Below are 23,793 nucleotides of genomic sequence, written 5' to 3' on the forward strand. Positions count from 1 at the left end.
GAAACCAACCCTATGACACTTACCTTGGACTTCCAGTCTCTAGGACACTAAGCAAATCAATCATTTTGGTTTAAGTCACCATATTCTGTGGTATTTTGTTATGCAGCCTAGTGAACCAAGACCTCAGCCTTCTAGACTGTTTTGGAATGTTGATGTTTTCTATAAACCAGCTCCTAATATCTGTTGTAGAATGTGGCATGAAAGTCAACACAAGGGGCTGGAGAGATGGCTCATCGATTAAACACTGCTATTCTAGAAGACTTGGGCTTAATTCCAAGCACCCAAATGGTAGCTCACAACCCTCTGAAACTTTATTTCGAGGGAATCCAGTGCTCTCTTCTTGCTTTTGCAAGAATCACTGCACATATGCATGTGAATCACATGCATACATGAAGGCAAACACCCATACACATTAAAAAAAGAAGTCTTTAAAAAATTAAGAACCAGGCAGTTGGTGGTACACACCTTTAATCCCAGCACTCAGAAACAGGTGGATCTCTGAGTTTGAGGCCAGCCTGGTCTACAGAGTGAGTTCCAGGACAGTCAGAACGGTTACAGAGAAACCCTGTCTCAAAAAACCAAAAAAAAAAAAAAAGAAAGAAAGAAAAGAAAAAAGAAAATCAAGACATGAGTTCAAGTTCATCCTTCCCAGAGTCAGCGAGGTAAAACAGGCTGGGCTTCCCCAAAGGCCAGCTGATGAGGGTTGTCAGAGAGTCTGTTTCTACTACTGTTCATCCTGAAAGGGTTCAAATGGGCCCCAGGCCTCCTGATCTTCTCAGAATGCAGTTTCCATGGGTAGAGGCCCTTGGAGCCACCTTCACGGTCCTATGCATCTTCTCCTTAGCTAGAAAGCACCTTCTGGATTCGCTCCTGTACCTCCTTTGGGCCCAAGGACACCATCATCTCAGCCACAGGAGGTCCTTGCTAAAAAAAAAGAGAAAAAACAAAAACACTGTCTTTGCCTTGAACTGCAGAAGGAATTCATTCCTAGTTTCAATCTCTCAATTTATAAAGACAACCCCAGTCCAGCTCCAACCCACAGCCTGCAACCCCAGGAGTGGGGCCTGTATTTCTTTTCTTTTCTTTTCTCTAGGTTGTTGTTTTTGTTTTATTTTTGCAGAGCTAAAAGAGCTTCATGAATGCTGGCAAATACTTCAGCACTAAGATATAACCTAGCCCTACTCTGTCCTACTTGTCTGAAATTTTTCCCCCTTCAATTGGCTCCCAGGAGCCCGTTTCTGCCTTTGGCAAATTGGTAATCTGTCTATTATTCCCTTGATCTCCACCGAGGCAGGGATCACATATGTTCTGTTCAAGCTATCTCTGCTGTAACTGTCACAGTGCCTGCACACAGATGATGTTCAGTGGATAAATGAGGGAAGTGATCGTGTTTCATCAGTTTATTATCCCCCAGACTGGCTGGAAGGGTCAATGAGGGGCTGTAGACATCAGTTCAGTTCATGTCCCATCTCACCAGCTGTCCACTGAGGGTCATTCGGAGGAGCTTCATCACGCTGCTATACTTGGTGCCTTCTAGGCCTTCTGACAGCTTCTTTAATTCTCTGTTCACCATATCCTGAGTTAGGCTCAAACCAGATCTTTCTAAAAGCCTAAAAGAGAGCCAGTTTGAGCCAGGTATGACAGTTATGATTGTAATCCCAGAGCTGAGGAGGCAGAGGCAGGCTGGCCTGGTCTACAGAGCAAGTTCCAGGATAGCCAGGGCTATACAGAGAAACCCTGACTTGGAAGAGAGGAGAGAGAGACTAAGACTGTAATGAGCATCCAGGGTGGGAGAGGAAGGGTCAGGAGACTGTTATTCACCTACAGCATACCGTTTTATGAAGGTCAGGAAACTTACTATACAACCTACTATAGGCAATGACGGAACTACATATATAGGTGGCCCATGAAAGCAGTAAGACACAGGTAACGAAAAGGACATCATAAAGCCAGTGAAATGGCTCAGTGGGTAAGAAAGCCTATCACCAAGCATGATGAATTGAGCTCAATCCCCAGATAGTGGAAGGAGAACCAACTCTCCAAAAGTGGTCCCTTGATTTTCATGCACAGAAGGCACAGTGGGGGTGGTGTAAAAAAATTAAGAAGTCACTATAAGAGAAATTATTAACTGCCATATAGTCGCTATGCCTCTATTTTTAACCCATAAAGCAGGGACAACAGCGCCTGTACTGCACAGGGAGGTAACAGAGAGCTAAGATGTGACCAGCAGTAAGTAAAGCCCTGAACTCATGGCAAACACTCAAAAATACTGGATACTATGTTTAAGTAAAAGCTTAGAACTTGCCCAGCAATAGTAGCCCAGGCCTTAAATCCCAGCACTTGGGAGGCAGAGGCAGGCAGATCTCTATGAGTTTGAGGCCAGCCTGGTCTACAGAGTGAGTTCCAGTGTAGCCAAGGCTACATAGAGAAACCCTGACACAAAAACCAGTAACAAATTAAAAAACTTAGCTAGTATTTTCTACACCCCACAAATCAGAGACATTGTAGAACCTCAAAAGAAAACTTAGGAATGGGTTGGACACAGGATGCAAGAATGGGTAATTTCTGAGGAATTACTTGAAATAGCTTTAAGATTTGTCAATAGGAGTATAGCACAGAGGGAGAGAAAGAAAACATTAGGAAACACCAGCTCCAGGAACAGCACTGCTGCCAATATGCTAGGTAGAGCCTCTTTTCCCACAACAGAAACATGAAGAATCTAAACTCCACCGGGAAGCAACCACTCTCACATCCAGGCAGCCATGCCAAGAGCCTTTCCCAAGTTTGAGTTTCGAGTAGTCCCCAACTAGTGAGAGCTGAATTTGTAAACCACCCATTCCAGCTCTGGTTGAGGCAGTAGGTGGGTACATTCCACCACAGTTTCCTGGATCCCTTAGGATTGTATCCCAGGGCTGGAGAGATGGGTTAGCAGTTAGGAGCGCTTACTGCTTCTACAGAACCCAAGTTTGGTTCCCAATACCATGTCAGGTGGCTTACAACCACCCTTCACTTCAGTCCCAAGGAATCAGTGCCTACAAGAGGGCACTGATTCCTTGTAGGGCACTCCATGGACTGACTGACTGACTCTCTCTCTCTCTCTCTCTCTCACACACACACACACACACACACCACCACCACCACCACCACCACCACCACCATCAACAACAACAACAACAACAACAACAACAACAAACCAACTTCTGAAATGATAGGACAGAGGTGCTGTACCAATGCCGCGTGAGCAGAAAACCCCTGCTCCTGGTGAGATCCACACCACAGTGCTCTGAGTGGCAGCTCAGTGTGGAGCAGTACTGACTCAGGAAGTGGTCTTCTAAGTGATCTGGAGAAATAGCCTCTCTGTACACAGCTTTCCTCAACAACTGCCAGACTTCAGCAGTGGAACACATGAAAAAACAAGGAGGACAAGGCCACTGCCTGCCTGAGTCAGCTGGCACCCATCTGGAACTTCCAGCTTCTAGCACTGAGAGAAAAGAGTCTGTTGTTTATAGAAGTCTATAGTCTTTTTTATCATAGCAGTCTTCCTGGACAAAAGGCAATCATTAAATGGGACAGGATCAATGCTATTTATAAAATCAAGGAGATGAAATACTAAAAATATAAAATGCAATATAGGGAGAAAACGGACACTCCCCAATGTCACTGCATTCAAGGAAGGAGGCTGCCAAGGAACAGAAGGACAGGCCCCAGGAAGTTGCTAATGATAACCTAGAACACGTTAGGCCTGGCTGAGAGCTTGGCACTATCACAAAAGTGGTCTGGTGGCTCCTGGGTACTTGGGTGTCAGCTTTCCTGATTTGAGTCGGAGTCCCAGTGTCTCTAAAAGATGACCTATGACAAGGATAAGTTGAGACACCATCTTGGTGAACTGGAATTAACAGCTGGAGAGATGGTTCAGCAGTTAAAAGCATACTGCTCTTTCAGAGGACCTGGGCTTGGTTCACATGGGGTGGCTCAATTTATCGCTAGCCTCCACAGGTACTGCATTCACATGTACATATCCACACAAATTAAAAGAAAAAAAAATGCTGGATTCAGTACTTTAATACCAGAACTTGGATGATGGCAGAAACAGGTGGATCTCTACAAATTTGAGGCCAGCCTGGTCTACACATGAGTTCCAGACCAACCAAGGCTATATAATGAGACCCTGTCTCAAACAACAACAACAAAAATAAACAAGAAATAGAGCTCAGAGGTTAAGAGCACTGACTGTTCTTCCAGAGGTCCTGAGTTCAATTCCCAGCAACCACATGGTGGCTCACAACCATCTATAATGAGATCTGGTGCCCTCTTCTGGCCTGCAGTCATACATGATGTATACATAATAAATAAATAAAATCTTTAAAAAAAAAAAACCAAACCAAAACAAAACAAAAAAAGGATCCCTGACTACTCTGATAGTCCATATCCAGTCCTACTCTACTTGCTCATGATGTATACATAATAAAATAAATAAAATCTTTAAAAAAAAAAACAACAACAAATGAACAAAAGAAAAAAAAGAATTAAAGCCCCTACTATGGAATGTACCAAATTACTGACAATATTAGCTCTTGGGTACAGATTGGGCGTGGATCTGCAAATACCTTGCTTAGTAATATTCATGCAAGGTTAGTCATTGTACAGCTATTTCTTTTCTTTTTTTCTTTCTTTCTTTCTTTCTTTTTTTTTTTTTTTTTTGGTTTTTGGAGACAGGGTTTCTCTGTGTAGCTTTTGGAGCCTATTCCAGAACTCCCTCTGTAGACCAGGCTGGCCTTAAACTCAGAAACCCACCTGCCTCTGTCCCCCGAGTGCTGGGATTAAAGGCATACACCACCGCTCAGCTTTGTATAGTTATTTCTAAAAGTCAAATTTGGAAGCAACCCTAAACATACATAAATAGATGAATTAAGTTCTTGTTGAAGTTGTGTTACAAGTAAAGTTAGCCGTAGAAAGGAATGAGGAGACTTTCAAGGACTGGACAAATCTAGACATATTACTGCTATGTACAGTACTCCATGCCTACAGTCTCAACAATTAGAAAGACAAAGGGCGGGTGGCAGGGGTGCACACCTTTAATCCCAGCACTCGGGAGGCAGAGGCAGGTGGATCTCTGTGAGTTTGAGGCCAGCCTGGACTACAGAGTGAGTTCCAGGAAAGGTGCAAAGATACACAAAGAAACAATGTCTCGAAAAACCAAAAAAAAAAAAAAAAAGACAGAGGGAACTCATTTTTGATCTGTTTGGGACTAGCCTGGGCAACATACAGTACCTATCTCTTAAAAAAAAAAAAAAAAAGTATAAAATACATCTATAAACACCCAAACATCACTGTACTGTACCTTTTGGGCAAAAATGGAAAATAAGAATTACAACTATGAGAAGAACTAGGCAGATAGAAGAATGCACCAAGGCAATCGACACCACCATGTCTGGCTTCCAATACCAGGTTTAAAGTCTAGGTTTAAAAAGTTTCAGTGTATTAATAATGTACTAGACATGAAAATGGTGCACAGGCATATTTTATATGCAGGCAAAACACTCAGATACATAAAATAAAACTATATAAGTATTTAAAAATTGTATCAGACAAAAATCTTGTTATCACTACAGTAAGACAGGTCCTCTCTCACCTACACACAGCTAAGGAAAAGGAGGCTCTAAGAGGGAGCCACCTGACCTTCAGGGTTGCTGTCCTTACCTGAGAAACCAATGAGAAGGCATTTTTTTAGTTTGTCACAGTTTTGTGATGGTTCAAGAGCCAAAGGTCTGGTGTAGAGAAGCTAAGGCAAAGAGTGGGAAGGGTGTGTCTAACAAGCCAGGTGTGTGAACACTTACCCCAGCAAGCGTTTGACAATCACGTCCACCTTTTCCGAATCAACGCCCAGCTGTGCTCGATGGACAGCAGGGCGAGTCCATAAGTAGGAGTACACCGGGGAGACCAGATCCTGCAGACGGCTGATGTGGCCCTGGGGAGAGAGGCAGTCACCACATGCACTGGGAGAGCTTGGGAAACACTGGAGGGAAAGAAGCCCTAAAACCACACCTGTCGCAGCAGGATGATCCTCTCCATGTATTTGGGGTCCAGAACATCCTGGTCGTGCAGTTGGTTCCCAAATGCCTCCTTTACCAGGGCCTGCAGCTTTTCCACCAACTGGGGCCTCTGAGTCTCACTGCTCACCAGCCGTTGGAGGTGCAGCCTGAGAGTAAAAAAAGGGATGCCCTGGTACTGGAACCCCAGGACTATGGCAAACTTCTCCCCTTGTGGCAGCAGTAGGGACTGAAGACTGTCACATCTTCAAAACCCGTAAGTAAAACGTATTTTTTTTTTTTTTTTTGTATATATAAAAGGAGCAGCATTTGATGGAGGTCACAGCCAGCCTAAGTTTATCTAGACAGACATGATTTGTTTTCAGTGTTTTCATCTCTCTCTCTCTCTCTCTCTCTCTCTCTCTCTCTCTCTCTCTCTCTCTCTCTCGACAAGGTTTCCCTATATATCCCTAGCTAACCTGAAACTCACTCCATAGACCCAGATGGCCTCAAAATTACAGAGATCCACCTGCCTCTGCTCCCCAAGTGCAGATTAAAGGTGCATAACATCACACCATGCATTTTCTGTGTCTTAAAAATTAGTAGCTGACTTTTTCCTGTTACTTTTGAGGTTGTAGGAAACAAACTTGGGGCCTTGTGCATGCTAAAGAAGCATTCTAAAACTGAGCCACAACCAGCAAAGAAACCATTTTAAGCTTGATCACAGTAAAGAACATTCTGGCTCTCCCTGTGGAATGAGCAGCTCTGCGTGCACAATGCCCTGGCCATAGCCTTAACTGGCTGGAGTAGGCTGGATCCATGTTGTGGGCTCAGACTCCAGTCTTCCAGCTGCCCTGGCCCTTTCCTCCTTGGTGTCTTGCCAGCCCCTCCCTCCTTACACTGTCACCTGACCACTACAGGCACCTGAATTTACACAGATGGATCCAGGAATGTGCTGATATAAACGGAGAGGTAAGAAAATGTATTCCTAGGTTTTGGAATAGGGGGTTGTTTAAATGAAGCACTCAGCCTCAAAGCTGGGGCTTCCTTGTCAGTTCAAAGTTATCTCTTTTCTGGAATCCTAACTCTCTGACTGTCCCCCTGTGAACAAAGAGTAGAGCCTCCAAGAGTCCAACCCTAATACCAAGCCCTGTCACCTTCAGTCCCCAGTTGTCCTGTCTCTTTCTGACAGGACTGGGAGGGCCAAGAAGACTCAGAGCAGTGCAGAACTGGGGACCATTCGAAGTCCTGTGGCCCCTTGTCTGTGTTACAGAGGACAGCTAGGTAGTAAAGTGGGAAACAGCTGGTGGGGTTGGCACTGGGACAGTCCTGATTCTAAAGCCTGCCTGCCAAGTGTTTGTAGTAACTCACACAGCCGTTGGAAAGCTGGAAAGCCTTGGCACAGACAGGGTAGTAGTGAGGATTAAACAGGAGTCTACATTCAAAGTACGGATGCCAGGGCCTGGAAGCCACCCATTTGCGAGCTGCAGACCTGCAGGAGTTGAGGCTCCTCACAGGATGAAAGACAAGGCATTATGGGAAGCCATCTGGAATGTAGACTGGCAAAAACCTTTTTGCTTTGTTTTTGGTGTTTGAGACAGGTTCTATGTAGGCAGGCTGGCCTAGAACTCTCCATCTTCCCACCTCAACCCCGAGTGCTGGGATTATAGGCATGTGTAATTTAGTTGAAAAAATATTTTTAAATGAGTATTACAGTAAACATCTGACTCTAGTACAGAAACTATAGAATCTCCTTAGCATCAAGGCCAGACAGAAAGAAGGAAAAAAACAACCCAGAAGACCCTCCTGGCCATGCTGAATTGATAGACCACAAGTCCAAGCCTGGAACACAGTCAAGCTAAATGAATCTTAATTACTATTCCCATTTTTCAGATACCACCAGTATTTACTGCTACTGCTGCTGGGACACTAATATGCCTTCATTAGAAGTATTTATTGTGTCTCTGAAGTAAGCATGGCAGCAGCATGATGACAGAAACATCTGAGGATAATTCAGCTTGACTAGATTCAGTCTGTGGGAGTCAGTCCTAATGTACTCCCCCACCCTCTTCTTTTTGCTGACCTCTGGATTTCAAGGAACCTTGGGAGGTATCACAGAGTATCTCTGACTGGACTCTATTCCCCCCTGAAACAGCACTTCTTTGGAAAAAAAAAGTTAGTTGTACTACATCTGACATGCTAGATTACATTCACTCCTGCAGGCCCTATGCAAGAGATGCCTCAATGTCTACTGTGTAAATGTGCTAGTCATTTAAATTCTGTCTTGGACCCCATATAGCTAACACAAAGAAAAATTATAGAACTGACAAAGTCATGTACTTAAACAACTGCAGTTGAATCAGTGTGCTGGCACACTCCTGTAATTTGAGCACTTGGGAGGTGGAGGCAAGATTCAAGGTCATTAATTGGCTACATAGTTTGAGGCCACTTTGTAACCTAATCTGGCCTAGAATTTATAATTCTCCTGTCTCAAGTGCTGGGATTACAGGTATGCACTATAGTGCTTGGCTCTCCCACTTACCTATTGAATTCTGGGAGTTTCTCCAGGTCCAGCAGGGCTGAGTGACAGGTAATCCGAGTCAGGTCAAACTGTGTTATCAGCTCCGGCAGGGTCCTGCCCATTTGGTTTTCTGCAAGTCAGGCCCACTCAGCTGCTCAGCCCCTCCCTCATCTTATTTCTGTCCTTGTGTCTTTCTTTCTGCATTGCTCAGGCTGGCCTACAGATTTTGACCCTCCCGCCTCAGTTTCCCACATAGCTGGAATTCACGTGGTGGTTATACCACCCTGCTTTTCTCCCAGTTTCCCACACAAAGAAGAGCAACTGAGCAAGCTGTACGCTCCCCACATATGATCAAAGCCACAAGAAGTCATCCCATTTGGTACTCGCTTCTTCAAAGTTTGTTCTAAACCTTGAATAAGCTATTCACAGTAATACCAGTAACACTGTTAGGCTCATACTCGTATAATTACAATAATCATAAGGTCTGTGACTTTTATGCTTATGGTGTGGGCAGACAGTGAGCTGGACCCTTATATTTATAAGCTCACTGGCTCCTTCCTAATTAACCCCACTGGGCATATCCTTCGTCTTATCATATGGACAAAGTGAATGAGACTCTAGGTCTCTGCGGGCAAGGAAAGTGCCTACTGTGAGTCCCACTCCAACAACAATAAAGCTGTGTGGGAAAACCAAGGGAGGGAACACATCAGTGTGTGTGACTCAGTAAAAACTCTGCTGACTAGAATACTGAACTTGTCCAAGATCACGTGACCGACAGGTGGCAATGCTGGGACTGACATCTGCCTGTGTTAAAGCTCAAGCTTAGCCACCATGACCACACTGGTGCATATGTACCTGCAAACCCCGAACCACAGTTGGTGATGATGTCAAGCAAGGCTTCAGGCAGAAAACCAGCAGCAGCAAAGTGTTCCAGGAAAATGTCCCCTTGCCTTTTAGACAGCTTGCTACCATCCCTGTTGAGGAGCAGGGGCAGATGAGCAAACTGAGGTGGCTGCCAGCCCAGGGCCTGGTAGAGGAGCAGGTGCTTGGAGGTGGAGACGAGCCACTCAGAGCCTCGCAGCACATGGCTGATGCTCATGTGGTGGTCATCTACCACACAGGCTAGGTGGTAGGTGGGGAAGCCATCACTCTTCAGGATAACTGGATCCCCCTCCACACTGGCCACTTCATGCTGAGTCCAGCCATATACAAGGTCCTGGAAGGCTGGGGCTGCCTCCTCCATGCGGAAGCGGATAGCAGGCTTGGGGTCCATGGCCAGCTTCTGGGCCACCTGTGCCTGACTCAAGTTCCGGCACCGATTGTCATACCTATTGGGAGACAGAGCGACAGAGTAGTTAAGTATCAATGGGCAGATATCCCACTTGTCTCCCAAGTTCTGGTTTTAACTTGCAATGCTGGGGATTTTACTCAAGGCCCCAGGCATGCTAGTAAGTACTCTATCAACTGAACTATAACCCCAACCCTCACCTTTGGTTTCTGGTAGCTTATGACCTTGAGCAACTCATTAACCTCTTGAAGGGGTTCCTTTGATCTAGAATGGATTTTAAAAAAGTTGCGTGGGGTAACACAGTATGGCAGACACTAACGTTTGCTGACCTATTAGTCACTGTCCCTTTTCCTTGGCTAAGGAGGACATGGAAAAATGCTGAGATCAAAAGTAGGCTTACAGTAAGTATAGACCATGTTGCAATCTCATGACCTGGTGCCAGTGATCAGTCCAGGTAGGACTGTAAACCCATTCTATTCACCGAGAGTCAAAGAAAACAACACTTGGTGGGTAAGGAAGGGCTACGGTCCTGGGAAAGATATCTCTCTCCAACGAGGTTCAGACATACCTGTAACAGGGGAAAACCTCCTTTTATACCTCCCAGGAGTACTCTGTGGCTGCCACCCTCTGAGAAGCCATGTTGGAACTGTTAACCCTACATACAATTAAGGGAGAAATGGTGAGGCTGTCAGCAGGCAGGGTAATAGGTCACCACAGAGCTCTGTTATCTCAAGGCTACTTCTCTTAGCGTGGAGTCATCCACCACCAGATTTCCACAAAATATATACATAAGGTCGGGGTGCTCATATCCTCCTTACTCAAAGTAGGTGTGTAGACTACCAGCATCAACTTCACTTGAGAACTCCTGAGAAATTCAGACCTCAACTTTAGACCTGCTAAGCAAAAATCTACAGGGTAACCATAAGCCCAGGTGATTCTTCTACTAGAAAAAGTACAGGGAGCTGTTGTTGCTGTCATTTTAAAAATTTATTTTATCTTTTAACTTTCTTCCTTTTTTTTTTGGTTGATTACTTCTTCAAAAATTATGTGTATGTATGTGCACATGAGCACAGTGCCTGTGGAAGCCAGAACCTGTATGTGCACATGAGCACAGTGCCTGTGGAAGCCAGAACCATTGAATGCCACTGGAGCTGGAGCAACAGGTACTTGTGAGCTGCCTAATATGGGTGGTTGAGAACTAAACTCTGGTCCTGTGCAAAGTAGTATGAGTTCCTAACTACTAAGCCAACTCCCCAGTCCCCTAGTTTGCCACCTAAACAAAAAGAGTTTTAGCTGAACGTCGTGGAACACACCTTTAATGCCAGCACTAAAGAGGCAGAAGCAGGTGGGTCTCTGAGTTCAAGGATAGCCTGGTCTACAGAGCTTGTTCCAGGACAGCCAGAGCTACATAGGGAAACCCTGTCTTGAAAACAAAAACAAAAAGGTTTTAAAAATGTATTATTATTATTATGTGTGTTCATAAAGTGCACATGCCATGGTGCATGGGTGGAAGTCAGAGGACAGCATTATGGAGTCAGTTCTCTCCTTTCACCTTCCACATGAAGTTCTAAGGCTAGAACTCAGGTCTCAAGGCATATGCAGTAAACAACTTCACCCACTGACACAATTCACTGGCCTCTGTCTGTCACTTTTAACTTTTTAAGTTATATCCAATAGCGTCCTAACTAACACAAATGTGAAGATTACTAACTCAGTTTTTTTTTAAAAGATTTATTTATTTATTATATATACAGTGTAATGTATCCTTGCAGGCCAGAAGAGGGCACAAGATCTCATTACAGATGGTTGTGAGCCACCATATGGTTGCTGGGAATTGAACTCAGGACGTCTGGAAGAACAGCCAGTGTTCTTAACCGCTGAGCCATCTCTCCAGCCCGCAAACTCAGTTCTTGATACATCTAATTCTTCAACTGATGTCTCATAGATCCCATGATACCATGTGACCATAACTAAAAACAATTCTTTGTACTAATGGACTATAGTTTGTTTACAGTTAAAAACAAACAGCTGAGGAATTGGGGATTTAGCTCAGTGTTAGAGTGCTTGCCTGGCAAGTACAAGGCCCTGGGTTCGATCCTCAGCTCCACAAAAAAACAAAAACAAAACCAAAAAACCCAACCCCCCCCCCCCCCCCCCCAAAAAAAACCCCAAAAAACCAAACAGCTGGTCATGATGGTGCATGTCTTTAATCTCATCACTCTGTGGGCAAAGACAGAGGATCTCTGAGAGTTTGAGGCCAGCCTGGTGTACAGAGTGAGTTCCAAGACATCCAGGGCTACATAGAGAAACCCTGTCTCAAAAAACAACCAAAACAAAACAAAAAACCAACCCCCTCCCCAAATTAAAAAAAAAAAAAAAAAATGAAGAAAAGGAGCTGAACATCAGCATTAATCATTTTCTTCATGCAGACTATGGACATAATGTGAGCAGATGCTTCAAGTCCCTGCTGCCTTGACTTCCTTACCATGATGGACTGTTCCTTCAACTGAGTCAGAAGAAACCTTTCTTTCTTTCTTTTGTTTTTGTTTTTTCAAGACAGGGTTTCTTTGTGTAGCTTTGCGCCTTTCCTGGAACTCGCTTTGTAGACCAGGCTGGCCTCGAACTCACAGAGATCCACCTGCCTCTGCCTCCCAAGTGCTGGGATTAAAGGCGTGCGCCACCACTGCCCAGCAAAACCTTCCTTTCTTACGTTTCTTTTATCTGAGTATTCTATGACAGCAGATAAACTCTACCTATATGCACATCACAGGTGCAAAGGATGTGTTTCAATGTCCCTCACTGTGTTGGTTGCTTTTCTATTGCTATGACAAGACACCATGACCAAGGCGACTTATAAAAGACAGCATTAAATTAGAGTCATGGTTTCAGAGGGTTAGACTCCATCATGGAGGAGCACAGGCATGGCAGCAGGAACAGCTGAGAGTTCACATCTTAGCAAGCAGGAAGCAGAGCGAGCATACTGAGAATGACTAGAGTCTTTTGAAACCTCAAGGCCCACCCCTAGTGACACAACTCCTCCAGCAAGGTCACACTTCCTAATCCTTCTTTAATAGTTCTACCAACTGGGGACCATATATTCAAACACATGAACCTACGAGCACCATTCACTTTTATTTAAACCACCATACTCATCCTAACTCCCCTTTTAAAGCAAAGTATAAAAGATATAAAGATGCATTAATAGGAAACAGAGTAATACATAGCATTTCCACATAGAATTTTTGTTGTTGTTGTTTTTAAAGGGTCCCACAAAGCCCAGAAAGGCTTCAAAGTTCCAAGGTAGCTAAAGATGACTCTGAACTCCTGATGCTCTTGCCTCTGCCTTCTGAATGATGGGATTACAGGCAAATGTCATCATGCCATGTCGTAAATGGAATATTATAGGAGAAGAAAAAAATTATAGGCTGATACAGAAGCTTCCTCAAGACAGGAGGTGTGTTGTATACTGCAAACTACTATTGCCTAGAAAAGGTACCAGTAATTTCCACCTGTCAGCATAGGCACTGAACAACTGCCTCTTGAGAAGAGAAGTGAGTGGCCAAAGGGAGGGTTGAAAGAGATGTTTAAGTATCATACATGAAGATGGTGAGATAGTTCAGTGGGTAAGGGTGCCTCCTGCCAAGACTAATGACCTGAGTTCAATCTCCATATGGTAGGAGAGCTCCAACTCATGAAAGCTGCCCTTTGACCTCTATATACACACTGTGGGATGTGCTGCCCCTTCATAAAATCACTTTTAAAATGTAAAAAAAAGTTTAAGTATTAAACATGAAAAGATTTTTTAGATTTTTATGTTTTCTTGTTTTTGTTTCCGGTTTTATTTATTTATTTGTTTGTTTATTTCCCGAGACAGGGTTTCTCTGAATAGTTTTGGTGCCTATCCTGGATCTCACTCTGTAGACCAGGCTGGCCTCGAACTCACAGAGATCCTCCTGGCTCTACCTCCCAAGTGCTGAGATTTAAAGGCATGAGCCACCGCCTGGCTTTGTTTACGTTTTAAAATAGGGTCACACTGTGAAGTCCTTACTGTCCTGGAACTTGCTTTGTAGACCAGACTGGGCCTTGAACTCAGAGATATGCGTTGTCTTGTCTCCTGAGTGCTGGGATTAAAGGTATGTGCCACCATACCCAGATACTTTGAGTGTGTGTATGGGGGGGGGGGGGTTGTGCATGTGAATACAGGTATTTATAGAGACCAGAAGAATCAGATTCCTCTGAAATTGGTTACGAATTGTTTCACGTGGGTGTTAAGAACTGAACTTGGGTCCTCTACAAGATCAGTAAGCTTTTGTTTTGTCTTGTTTTGTTTTCTGAGACAGGTTCTCATAAAGCCTAGCTGCCCTGGAACTCACTATGTAGAACTGGCTAGCTTCAAACTCACAGAGATCTACCTGCCTGTGCCTCCCAAGTACTAGGATTAGACATGTGTCACCATACACAGTCAAGTAAGTATTCTTAACTACTGAGCACTGTCTCCAGCCCAGAACAATTTTTATGCATTCTAAGTTATTATTATTACAAATAATATTGCCTGAGGTGTAGTGTAGCCAGCAGCTTCTCCAACAGCCATGACTATATGATCCTGCCCCTTGGCATTCCTGCTCTACAATGTCCTCTCTCTAAGTATGGGCTGAACTCACACTGACATCTTTTTAAGGAACAGAACACAAATGTTAAGATGTCCCTTCCACAGTTAGGTGTATTTAATTGTCAGGTTGTGAGCTGCCCTATGCAGACCTGTGTGGTTTAGAGATAGAGTAGAGTTGGAAGAATGTTTGCCTAGCATGTACCAGGCTATTCATTCAACTTCAAGTACTACCAAAAAGATAAAAAGAAAGGGAAGTTGGGAATTTAGCTCATTTGTAGAGCACTTGCCTAGCAAGCACAAGGCCCTAGGTTCGGTCCTTAGCTCTGGAAAAAAAGAAAAGAAAAAAACAGACCTCGTGTGTATTTTGGCAATTTAGTTGGTTAGAAGAAACCCACCAGACAAGCAACAGACAACCAGTAAGACCCTTGGCCTATCAACAGCCGCTGGGAGAAGCTGAACGTGAATCCTCCTCAGACAAAACTCCACAGAACTGCAGGCTTGACTTCAGCCCAACTGTAGCTTTGAAAGACACCCAGAATCCAAGAACCTAGCTAAGCCCCACCCAGATGCTTGACCTGTAGAAACAGGAAGGCATCCAAAGTGGCCTGTGGCTCTCACCGGGGTGTCTGACGGCTCCTCAGGGCTTCCTTCTTCAGGAGCTCTAGCCGCTGTGGTGAACAGAAACAGGGATAGGCAGCTCCAGATTTCAGCAATGCTTCTGTGGCCTGGGTATACAGTGCCAGCCGCTGTGACTGATTGTAGGGCCCTGCAGGACCACCCCGACGAGGACTTTCATCAGGTGGGATGCCTGGAGCACAGGTGGAGAACTGTTATCATGCAGTAACACCAGAAGTGCACACTGCTCTTTTTTCCCCTAAGTATTCATCTGGGTGCTTTTTCATACACACTGAACTTTTCGTTTCGTTTTGTTTTGTTTTGTTTTGTTTTCCGAGGACGGGTTTCTCTGTGTGTAGCCCTGGCTGTCCTGGAACTTGCTTTGTAGACCAGGCTGGCCTCAAACTCACAGATTTCCACCTGCCTCTGCTTATGGAGTGCTGGGATTAAAAGCATGTGCCCCCATGCCTGGACACACATTGAATTTTTAAGCCTTATGATAATCCATGAGGGCAGTGCTACCACAATTTCTGAGACTAGGGGCTAAAGGTCATGTAGTCTAGTGAAGGGGGAGGCACAGGGATATGTGTGGTCTGCCTTCTGTGTATCCTTTTCATCCATCTTTTCCCAGGTAAGAGAGAAACTAGCCGAAGCCTGCAGCCATAGACTCAAGAGAAGGCAGTATGGGTAGGCTCCAACCTGTCCTGGTTAGATTGCTGGCTGTTGCTACTCACTGGTCAGGACAGAGATCACAAAGAAGGACAATGGGTAAATACTAGGGTGCTATTCACTCTGCAGTCTGCTTTGACGTTTGTTCTGCAACCTCCCCCAAACCTTTAAGTCTTCCTTCCAAATAAGTGTTGATACAATTACAATCTGGATGGAAAAACCAAGGCATACGGGTACTTCCAGCTCTAAACCCAGGTCAGAGGTCCAAACCCCACATTCTTAACTTTGCATAACTCATCCTTTCTAAGCCTTAGTTTTCTCCTGGAAAATAAAGCTAACAGCCTTTTGTGCAGATTGACTGTGAGAACAAACGCATTGGTGCTTATATGCTTACAGAATATTAGCCTGAAGGCTTGTATGTAAGACAGTCTGAATAAAGATGCATATTATACCCAAACACTTACAGGCTAGACTCCAAACCTAATATCCAGCTTCCTGACTCAGGTGGGAGAGACCAATATCAACACTTCCAGTAGAGAGCAGGGGAGATGCAAGGCCTGCAGAAGGGGGCTTCTGTCCTCTAGGAGCTTCTAGTAAAGTAAGATAAGAAAGACCATAGATCACCTTGTGACCTTTAATGCTAGCACACACCCTCCAGGCAGATGGAACTGGGTTCAAACCCAGTGGCCAGCTCTGAGATTTTGGGGAAATCTACTTTGAATGCTTCCAACTCTTCATTTGTAAAACAAGATGTAAATATTAACTGTCTCATAAGGGTCATAAGAGGCCAAAATAAGATTAAGAGCCAGATATCACCTGGCACTTGCTAAATGCACAATACATCCTGGCTATAATTATTACTAGCATAATTTAGCTACCTCTCTCACAACACCTTCATTTCTTCATTTGATAAAAAAGAAGATAGGGTGGTAGGCATGGTATCTCATACTGGTAATTCTTTAACTTGGGAGGCTGAAATAAGAAGACTGCCGAAGTTCAAATCTAGCCTGTGCTATATAGCAAAATCCTGTCTCAAAACAAAAATGAAAACCACATACATACGGGGCTTGGAGAGATGGCTCAGTAGTTAGAAGTGTTTACTGCTTTTACAGAGGACATAGGTTTGGTTCCCAGCTCCCACATGGAGGCTCACAAGTACCTGTAACTCCAGTTTCAGGGGATCTGATACCTTTTGGCCTCCACAGGCTCCTGTACACATGTGGTACACCTAAACTCATGCAGGTTAATTTAGGGATCATTTCCATATCAAAATTTTTTAGTTTTTAAAGAAGAGATCTCTATCTTCTTTATTAATTTCATTCTCAAGACATTTTCACACATGTATATCGTCTATTTTCATTATACTTCCCTTCACTCTTATTTCCCTCCCATTCCTATTAACATCTCAACACTGCTGGGTTTTAAACCTGGGACAAAGGCTGAGGTGCCTACTTAACTATCAAATTAGACCTGGCAGCCAGGTTCTCCCTACACCCTTCAGTCCCTGCCTGTTACAGGGCCCTCCTGGCTGGCATATCCCGCCCCCTAGCCTGAACTTCTCCAGCACAGGGGCTGGGCTGCCCTTCCCTATATAATCCAGACATTTTGGTTTCCTGGTCTTTGGGGCCTCCTGGCTGCTGCATCTGGTCATCCCCCATGTTGTCGTGTCCCCCCACCCCCATGGCTCAGGGTCACATCCATTCTGGACTCTCCCAGATGTCCTTGCCTCTGACTATGTCTCCCTTTTATCTACATTAAGCTTTTTCCTCCACCATACCTAGGAGCAGTCATCTCCTTTCCTTCTTATTTTTTTTTTTTTTTTCATTCAGTCCTCACCAGACCCTTTCCCAGATTTAGGACTTGGTTTATTTTGTGACCCACTTTGCTAACCAGGGTCATCTGGGTGAGCAATAGATGTTGTCTTAGTGCCTGTTCTATTGCTGTGGTAAGACACCACGACTGACCTAGCACAGCAGGCCCTGTTTACACAACAGTGTGGTAGTGATGCTCAATGAGGGCAGGAGCAGCAGCTTTGCTCAGCTCAGCTTGAGCCTCACACAGTACCTGGTGCAGCGGAGCCCCACCCACCTGGGCCTGCACTTCACTGAGTGAGGAGCGGCCCTCCTACTCCAGTCACTTGGCTTTCTTGTAGTCTTTGGGCCACACTGGCCTCCTTGTCGTTCCTCACCCAACACTACTTCTCTTCTGCAGAACTTCTGCATCTGATTCCATCTACTCTACACAGCCAAGATCAGCCCTTTACTTCATTCAACTCTGTGCCCAGAGAACGACCACATTAAGAAGGACGCACCACATCAGTTTTCCAACCTGTTACTCTCTCTCTGTTACTTTGCAGGTGCACATGTCCATGTAGAGGCCAAAGAGGTCAATGTTGGGTGTCTTCCTCAAGGGCTTTCTACTTCATTTTGTAAGATTTTAAAATAATCTATTCCTGTGTATATGGGTGTTTTGTCTGCATGCATGTATGTGTACCATGTTCATATAGTACCTACAGAGTGTTGGAACCTAGACCAGTAAGTGTTCTTAACCACTGAGACATCTCTTCCTGCCCCTCTCACTGAACCTAGAGTTCACTGGTGTGAACCCCAGGGGATCTGGTCTCAAGTCCTCACACCTGCACACTGCAGGAACTTTACCCAACGAATCATCTCTCCAGTCCTTTCTCTATAATTCCTTTTTTTAAAAAAGATTTATTTATTTATTATGTATCTAGTGTTCTTCCTCCATGGATGCCTGCCATCCAGAAGAGGGCACCAGATCTCATTACAGATGGTTTGGAAGTCACCATGTGGTTGCTGGGAATTGAACTCAGGTCCTCTAGAAGAACAACCAGTTCTCTTAACCTCTGAGCCATCTCTCCAGCCCCTCTTTATAATTCTTATCTCAATATCAGGTTAATGATGAATTACAGGGCCAGAACACGGCTCAGTGGTAGAGCACTTGCTTAATATGCACAGGCTCTGGGTTGGAACCCCAAAACTGTTTTAAAAAATATTCTGGGTGGGTGTACAATCCTAGCATTTTTAAGGCTGAGGCAAGCAGCTGGAACAAAGTGATCATAATTACATTCCTTTATTCAATGAACCTCAACTAAACACATATATACTAAAATTTCACTAATAAAAGCTAGAAATAAATGGGTTTCTGCTACTTAGGAACTTAGAGCCTAGTGAATAATTATCCAAGGTGAGAGTGTATGTCTTCAAGTAGTCTTGGTATTTTTCCTTAAAGTGTTAACTTTCTCTAGTGCCTGCCTTTAGTAGGAGCCCACAGGAGTTCAGGGTGATCCAGGAAACTCAAACACACTCTTTCTTTTCAACAAGCCTAGTTATACTCAGAATTAAATTACCCACAAGAAGATCAACTTCTAAGACTGCACTCATTTTGTCTGGCTCACAATGATGTGGTTTAAAAATAAAATAAAATAAATTCAAGCCTAGGTTTAACAATAGACAGTGTTCACTTAAAAAAAAAAAAAAAAAAGATCAGTCATTGAAGTGGTTCAGGGGTCAAGAATCTTGTGATAAAGCTTGATAATTGGAGTTCAAGCCCTAGAACCCACATTGTAGGGAACCAACTCCTGCATGTTGTCCTCTGATGGACACACAAGTGCACACACACAAATAAATGAAGACAAAAATTAAGATAAAAAAAGACACCTAAAAAAAAAAAAAGAAAAAGAAAAAGAAAAAAAAATCGAGTGTTCAGCTGGGCATGGTGGCACAAGTCAACTTCAATCCTAGCACTCAGGAGGCAGAGGCCAGCCTGGTCTACATAGTGAGTTCCAGGACATCTAAGACTACCTAGAGGGACCCTATATCAATACGTACATACTACGTATTTTGGCTGGCTGGTTTTTCTTGGAACTACAAAGCTGGACAATTTGAGGTCACATTCTCAGGGGAGCAGGAGCTGGTGCTCATAGGCACTGCCTCCTTTGCAGGATTCTTCACGTTCACCACAGGCATAGTCATTTATTTCCCATGAGCCTGTTTCCTGCCCTGGCCTCTCAGAAAATGGACTTAAGCTACTGAGATAAGAGCAGGTATTCCACAACAGTCTTAGAGTTTGGCTTTAGGAAGCCTTGTCATTTATACAGGCAGTACCTGCCACCCCAGACTGTGCAGATTTATCTATTTCCCTGGGAATTCTTGTTCTCCACCTTGAACCCAGAGAAGATTCACAGCCTCCTTCTGTTTCCTGTTCCTCCTCAGAGACTCTTTCTTTGCCAGCCTCACCTGCCCACTCCAGCATGTCCTCAATGTTCTCTGCTGCCCTTGGTACCAGTCGGCTCTGATCAGTGTCCTCCAGCCTCAGAATGAAGCTCCCTTGGTGCTTCTTGGCAAAGATGTAGTTGTAGAGGGCTGTACGGAGGCCACCCAGGTGCAAGAAGCCTGGTAGAAGAGAACAGGTTGAACAGGACAGGGAAAAAGCTGCCAGCTGAAGTGCAAATAAGAATGTTCCAACAAAGTTTTAAGACCAAAAAATGGCGTGACTGTTCTATTTCTTTGGTGACACCCAGACAAGACTGTCACTGAAAAGGACACAGTGGGGATGGGGAGATGGCCCAGCGGTTACAAACACTGGATGCTCTTCCCGAGGACCCAGGTTTAGTACCCAGCATCCACATGGTGGCTTATAACTATCTGTAACTCCTATTCCAGGAGCCCCATCACCATTTTCTGAACTCAGCAGGTACCACACATAGATGTGGTGCACATACACACATGCAGACAAATGACTCATAACAAAATAAATCTCAAAAACAACAAAAAAAGAAAAGGTAAGGACAGGGTGGCTGACTCCATTCAGTCCTTCATCTTGGGAATAGAAGGACACCCAGGTGTCAGGTCTAGGAGTTTGTCATCACAGAAAAATGCTCCAACTCTTTCCAAGTCCCCTTAGCACTCAATTTTGACATTTGTCTCAAGGCCAAGTTTCACCAGAAGGAGAAATAGCATTTATTCTCTGTTTGAAAATTTCTGTCTAAAAATTATTCATAAAGGCCAGATCATACAAGCATTTACATTATATAAAGCTACTGATATATTCCAGGGAGGAAGGTGGCTAATTACATGTTAATAACACATCTAAATCCTATTAAAAATCACATTTTTCATATATATTCTACATATGATACTTAGCCACATCATGCAATTTGGAGTTTTTCCCACTTGAGACTTTCACCATAAGTGCTAGTTTTAAGTAATTATAATTAAAACTAACATTTGATGTCACTATATTTCCCTTCTCTGGGGTTTAAACTCCAAAACCATTACTACTGACTGAAAACCTAAAAATTTCCCAGGTCTGTCATTTCCCTTTCCTCTACTTTTTAGTCCAGCCCAAGGCCCTGGATCTCCAGTCAGGCCATTTACATTTATAATGGCCTCATCTGTATTTCCAGGTACCTAAGGCAGCATGGGACAAGAAATATTTTTCTGGATACGGGGCAGACGTGGCTCAACACTGATTCTATGTGAGACCTTCAGCAAATTATTTCAAAACCACAAAACAAGTAGTTCTCAGTGGAACTGAGCTTCAGGAATTTCAAGACATGAAAACAACACCCTTCACATCATATATACTTGGATTCTACATTCAGGGGCTGGATAAATGGTTCAATCCAATAAAGTACCCGCTGCACAAGCATGATAACAGGAGTTTGGGTCCCCAGCACCCACATAAAAGCCAAACATCCAGCTGTTAAGTCCAGTGCTGGCAGAGGGAAAGCAAGTAGATCCTCATAGTTCACTGGCCAGCCAGTGAGGGGAATCAATGAGCGCCAGGTTCAGCAACTCTTTTTCATACCTACATGAAAACATACATGCACCACACATGAAATTTAAAAAAGAATTCTCCATCCAGCATTAAGAATTTGCTAACTGTTGGGAATTCATTTAGCTTTCACAAGTTTTAATTTAATGATGTTAGTAGGCTTAAACAAAAAATCATGCTTGGATCTGGTGGCATGAGCCTTTAATTGCCACTCTGAAGGCAGAAGCAGATGATCTGTGTGAGTCTGAGCTAATAGCCTGTTCTATGCAGCAAGTTCCAGGCCAGCCAAGGATACAGTAAGGTCCTGTCTCAACAAAACAAAACACCTGGATCCTTCTTTATCATGAGGTTGCTGTGATACCTAAATGTTGACCAAAGCAGAACTTTAAGACAGATCTTGTGACTCATGTCAGTAACTCCAGTATCTGGAAGGCAGAGACTGGAAGATCATACAAGTTCAATGACATTATGGTCTTTATAGTTACTTCCAGGCCAATCAGGGTGATACAGTAAACTGTTGCCAAATGAAAACAAACCAAACCAAACCAAAACAAAAAAATAAAATTTAAACCTTCAATTAATTTTAGCTGTCACAGTGAGCTACACTGATTGAGAGCTTCTTCCCGTTTGGGTTTCCTGCCAGTCGGCAACGAACTGAAAATGATAATCGCAGTAGCGGCTACTGCACACAGCAGATCTTGCTGAGTGGCTCAGCCGCACTGGCTCAAAACCGTCAGTCAGGTACTATTATTAGCCCTGCTTAACAAATGGCAAAAGTAGGACATAAACAGAGCAGGTAACGTTGCCAAAACGACACATCTAGGAATGGACAAGAGCAGAAAATGCCAGGCCCTGGTGCCCTACACAAGTGCTTCTTCAAACAAGGTGAGCCTCCCAGTGCATGTTCACAACAGGGAAGCATAGCAATGGAGAGCTGAGGTTTGGAAACTTAGAGCCATCTGATGTCCCCTGAGATTAACAAAAAGAAAGGAGCTTTTGTATGTTTTCCAGATACTTATTTTTCCCCCTAGTAATTTCATTTATATTAGTCTTAAATACAGAATCACAACTGGTAATTAAGAACCAGGGTTTCCACCACATAGAGTTTAAAAAGTTCCACCATTTGTATTGCCTGCCAGGAGTAATGTGTCATTCCTGGGCAGCTGGACTGTCACAAAGATCTTTTTCTGCTGACCTTGGACCTGGAATGAAGGGTTGCTCAGTGTCCAGAGGGCAGAAGGTGACTTGAGCTCAAGGAAGGCTGGGAACTTGTGGTGAGGAGGGTAGATGATGACAGTCTTTCTTTCTTTCTTTTTTTTTTTTTGAGCTTAGTGCTAGGCAAGCGCTCTACCACTGAGCTAAATCCCCAGCCCCTCTTTTTGTTTTTTTGAGACACTTTCTCTGTGTAGCCGTGGCTGTCCTGGAACTCTCTCGGTAGACCAACCGAGCTGGCCTGGAGATCCGCCTGTCTCCGCCTCCCTAGTGCTGGGATTAAAGGCGTGCGCCCCACCACCCAGCAAGATGGCAGTATTTCCAACAGAGGAAATACTGGGCCTCTTTTCCTTTGACTTGCTAAACTTTCAGCAATAATAAATCCGGGCCATTGTGCCATTTCCTCTTAGCTGTCAAGCAGGTCTCCTTTACCACTTGGTTCTCAACTCAAATGTTAACTCTTCATGCCTTCTAGGGTACCCTATCCCGCTTCATTTCTAAAATGGCAAATATAACTCTAAATTACTCTTGTAAGTGTTTGACGTGGCCAGTGGAACGCCGATGTCTACAAAGCAGGAACCCTAACTTTTCAATGACCACGGCACTCTAGTGCATAGGACTTGACACAATTTATACGCACTACACGCTGAGTATGTACTAATGAAAGAAGAACAGAGACAATACAACAAAGAAACTTCCAAGAACCTGAATCACTTCAGGTCTTAAGTCCTCCACTTCCGTCTCTGTAAAATGGGGTCGCGCTGACACCGGAAGGGACGGTTTCTGGACCGTTCGGGGGGCGGGGACGCGACGGTGGGATGCGGCGCGCGCGTCACGTCCACCAGGATTACCTGTGGGGCTGGGAGCGAAGCGCACTCGCACCGTGGCCCCGGGATCTGGGCCCAGACTGGCCTCCCGCCGTCCCACTCGGTGGCCCAGGGCCACCGCGCGAGGCCCGGCCCGCAGAAGCCTCTCGAGGACCGCCGCCATGTGAACTAGAAACACACACGTGGGCTTCTTCGCGCGTCACTTCCGCGCGGCGGGGGAGACT

General features: G+C 44.4%; 1 protein-coding gene across 2 annotated transcripts; it reads right to left on the minus strand.

Annotated features, from left to right (window-relative positions):
• Positions 1 to 612: 612 nt before the first annotated feature.
• Ears2 (glutamyl-tRNA synthetase 2, mitochondrial) lies at positions 613 to 23,783 on the minus strand. 2 transcript variants are annotated; one of them, XM_036191145.1, is made up of 9 exons: positions 23,594 to 23,783; positions 19,991 to 20,146; positions 15,066 to 15,255; positions 9,406 to 9,878; positions 8,572 to 8,680; positions 6,046 to 6,199; positions 5,838 to 5,968; positions 1,475 to 1,610; positions 613 to 924 (listed from the first exon to the last, which is right to left on the minus strand). In XM_036191145.1, exons 1-9 carry the CDS (start codon positions 23,730 to 23,732, stop codon positions 841 to 843), a joined length of 1,572 nt encoding a protein of 523 aa, XP_036047038.1. In that variant the 5' UTR covers positions 23,733 to 23,783; the 3' UTR covers positions 613 to 840. The 2 variants fall into 2 exon arrangements, with proteins under 2 accessions (XP_036047038.1, XP_036047046.1); XM_036191153.1 differs by lacking the exon at positions 1,475 to 1,610 and having other exon boundaries at positions 833 to 924.
• Between the last annotated feature and the right edge of the window lie 10 nt (positions 23,784 to 23,793).

Source organism: Onychomys torridus, chromosome 1 (assembly GCF_903995425.1).
Source record: "Onychomys torridus chromosome 1, mOncTor1.1, whole genome shotgun sequence".
Lineage (NCBI taxonomy): Eukaryota > Metazoa > Chordata > Mammalia > Rodentia > Cricetidae > Onychomys > Onychomys torridus.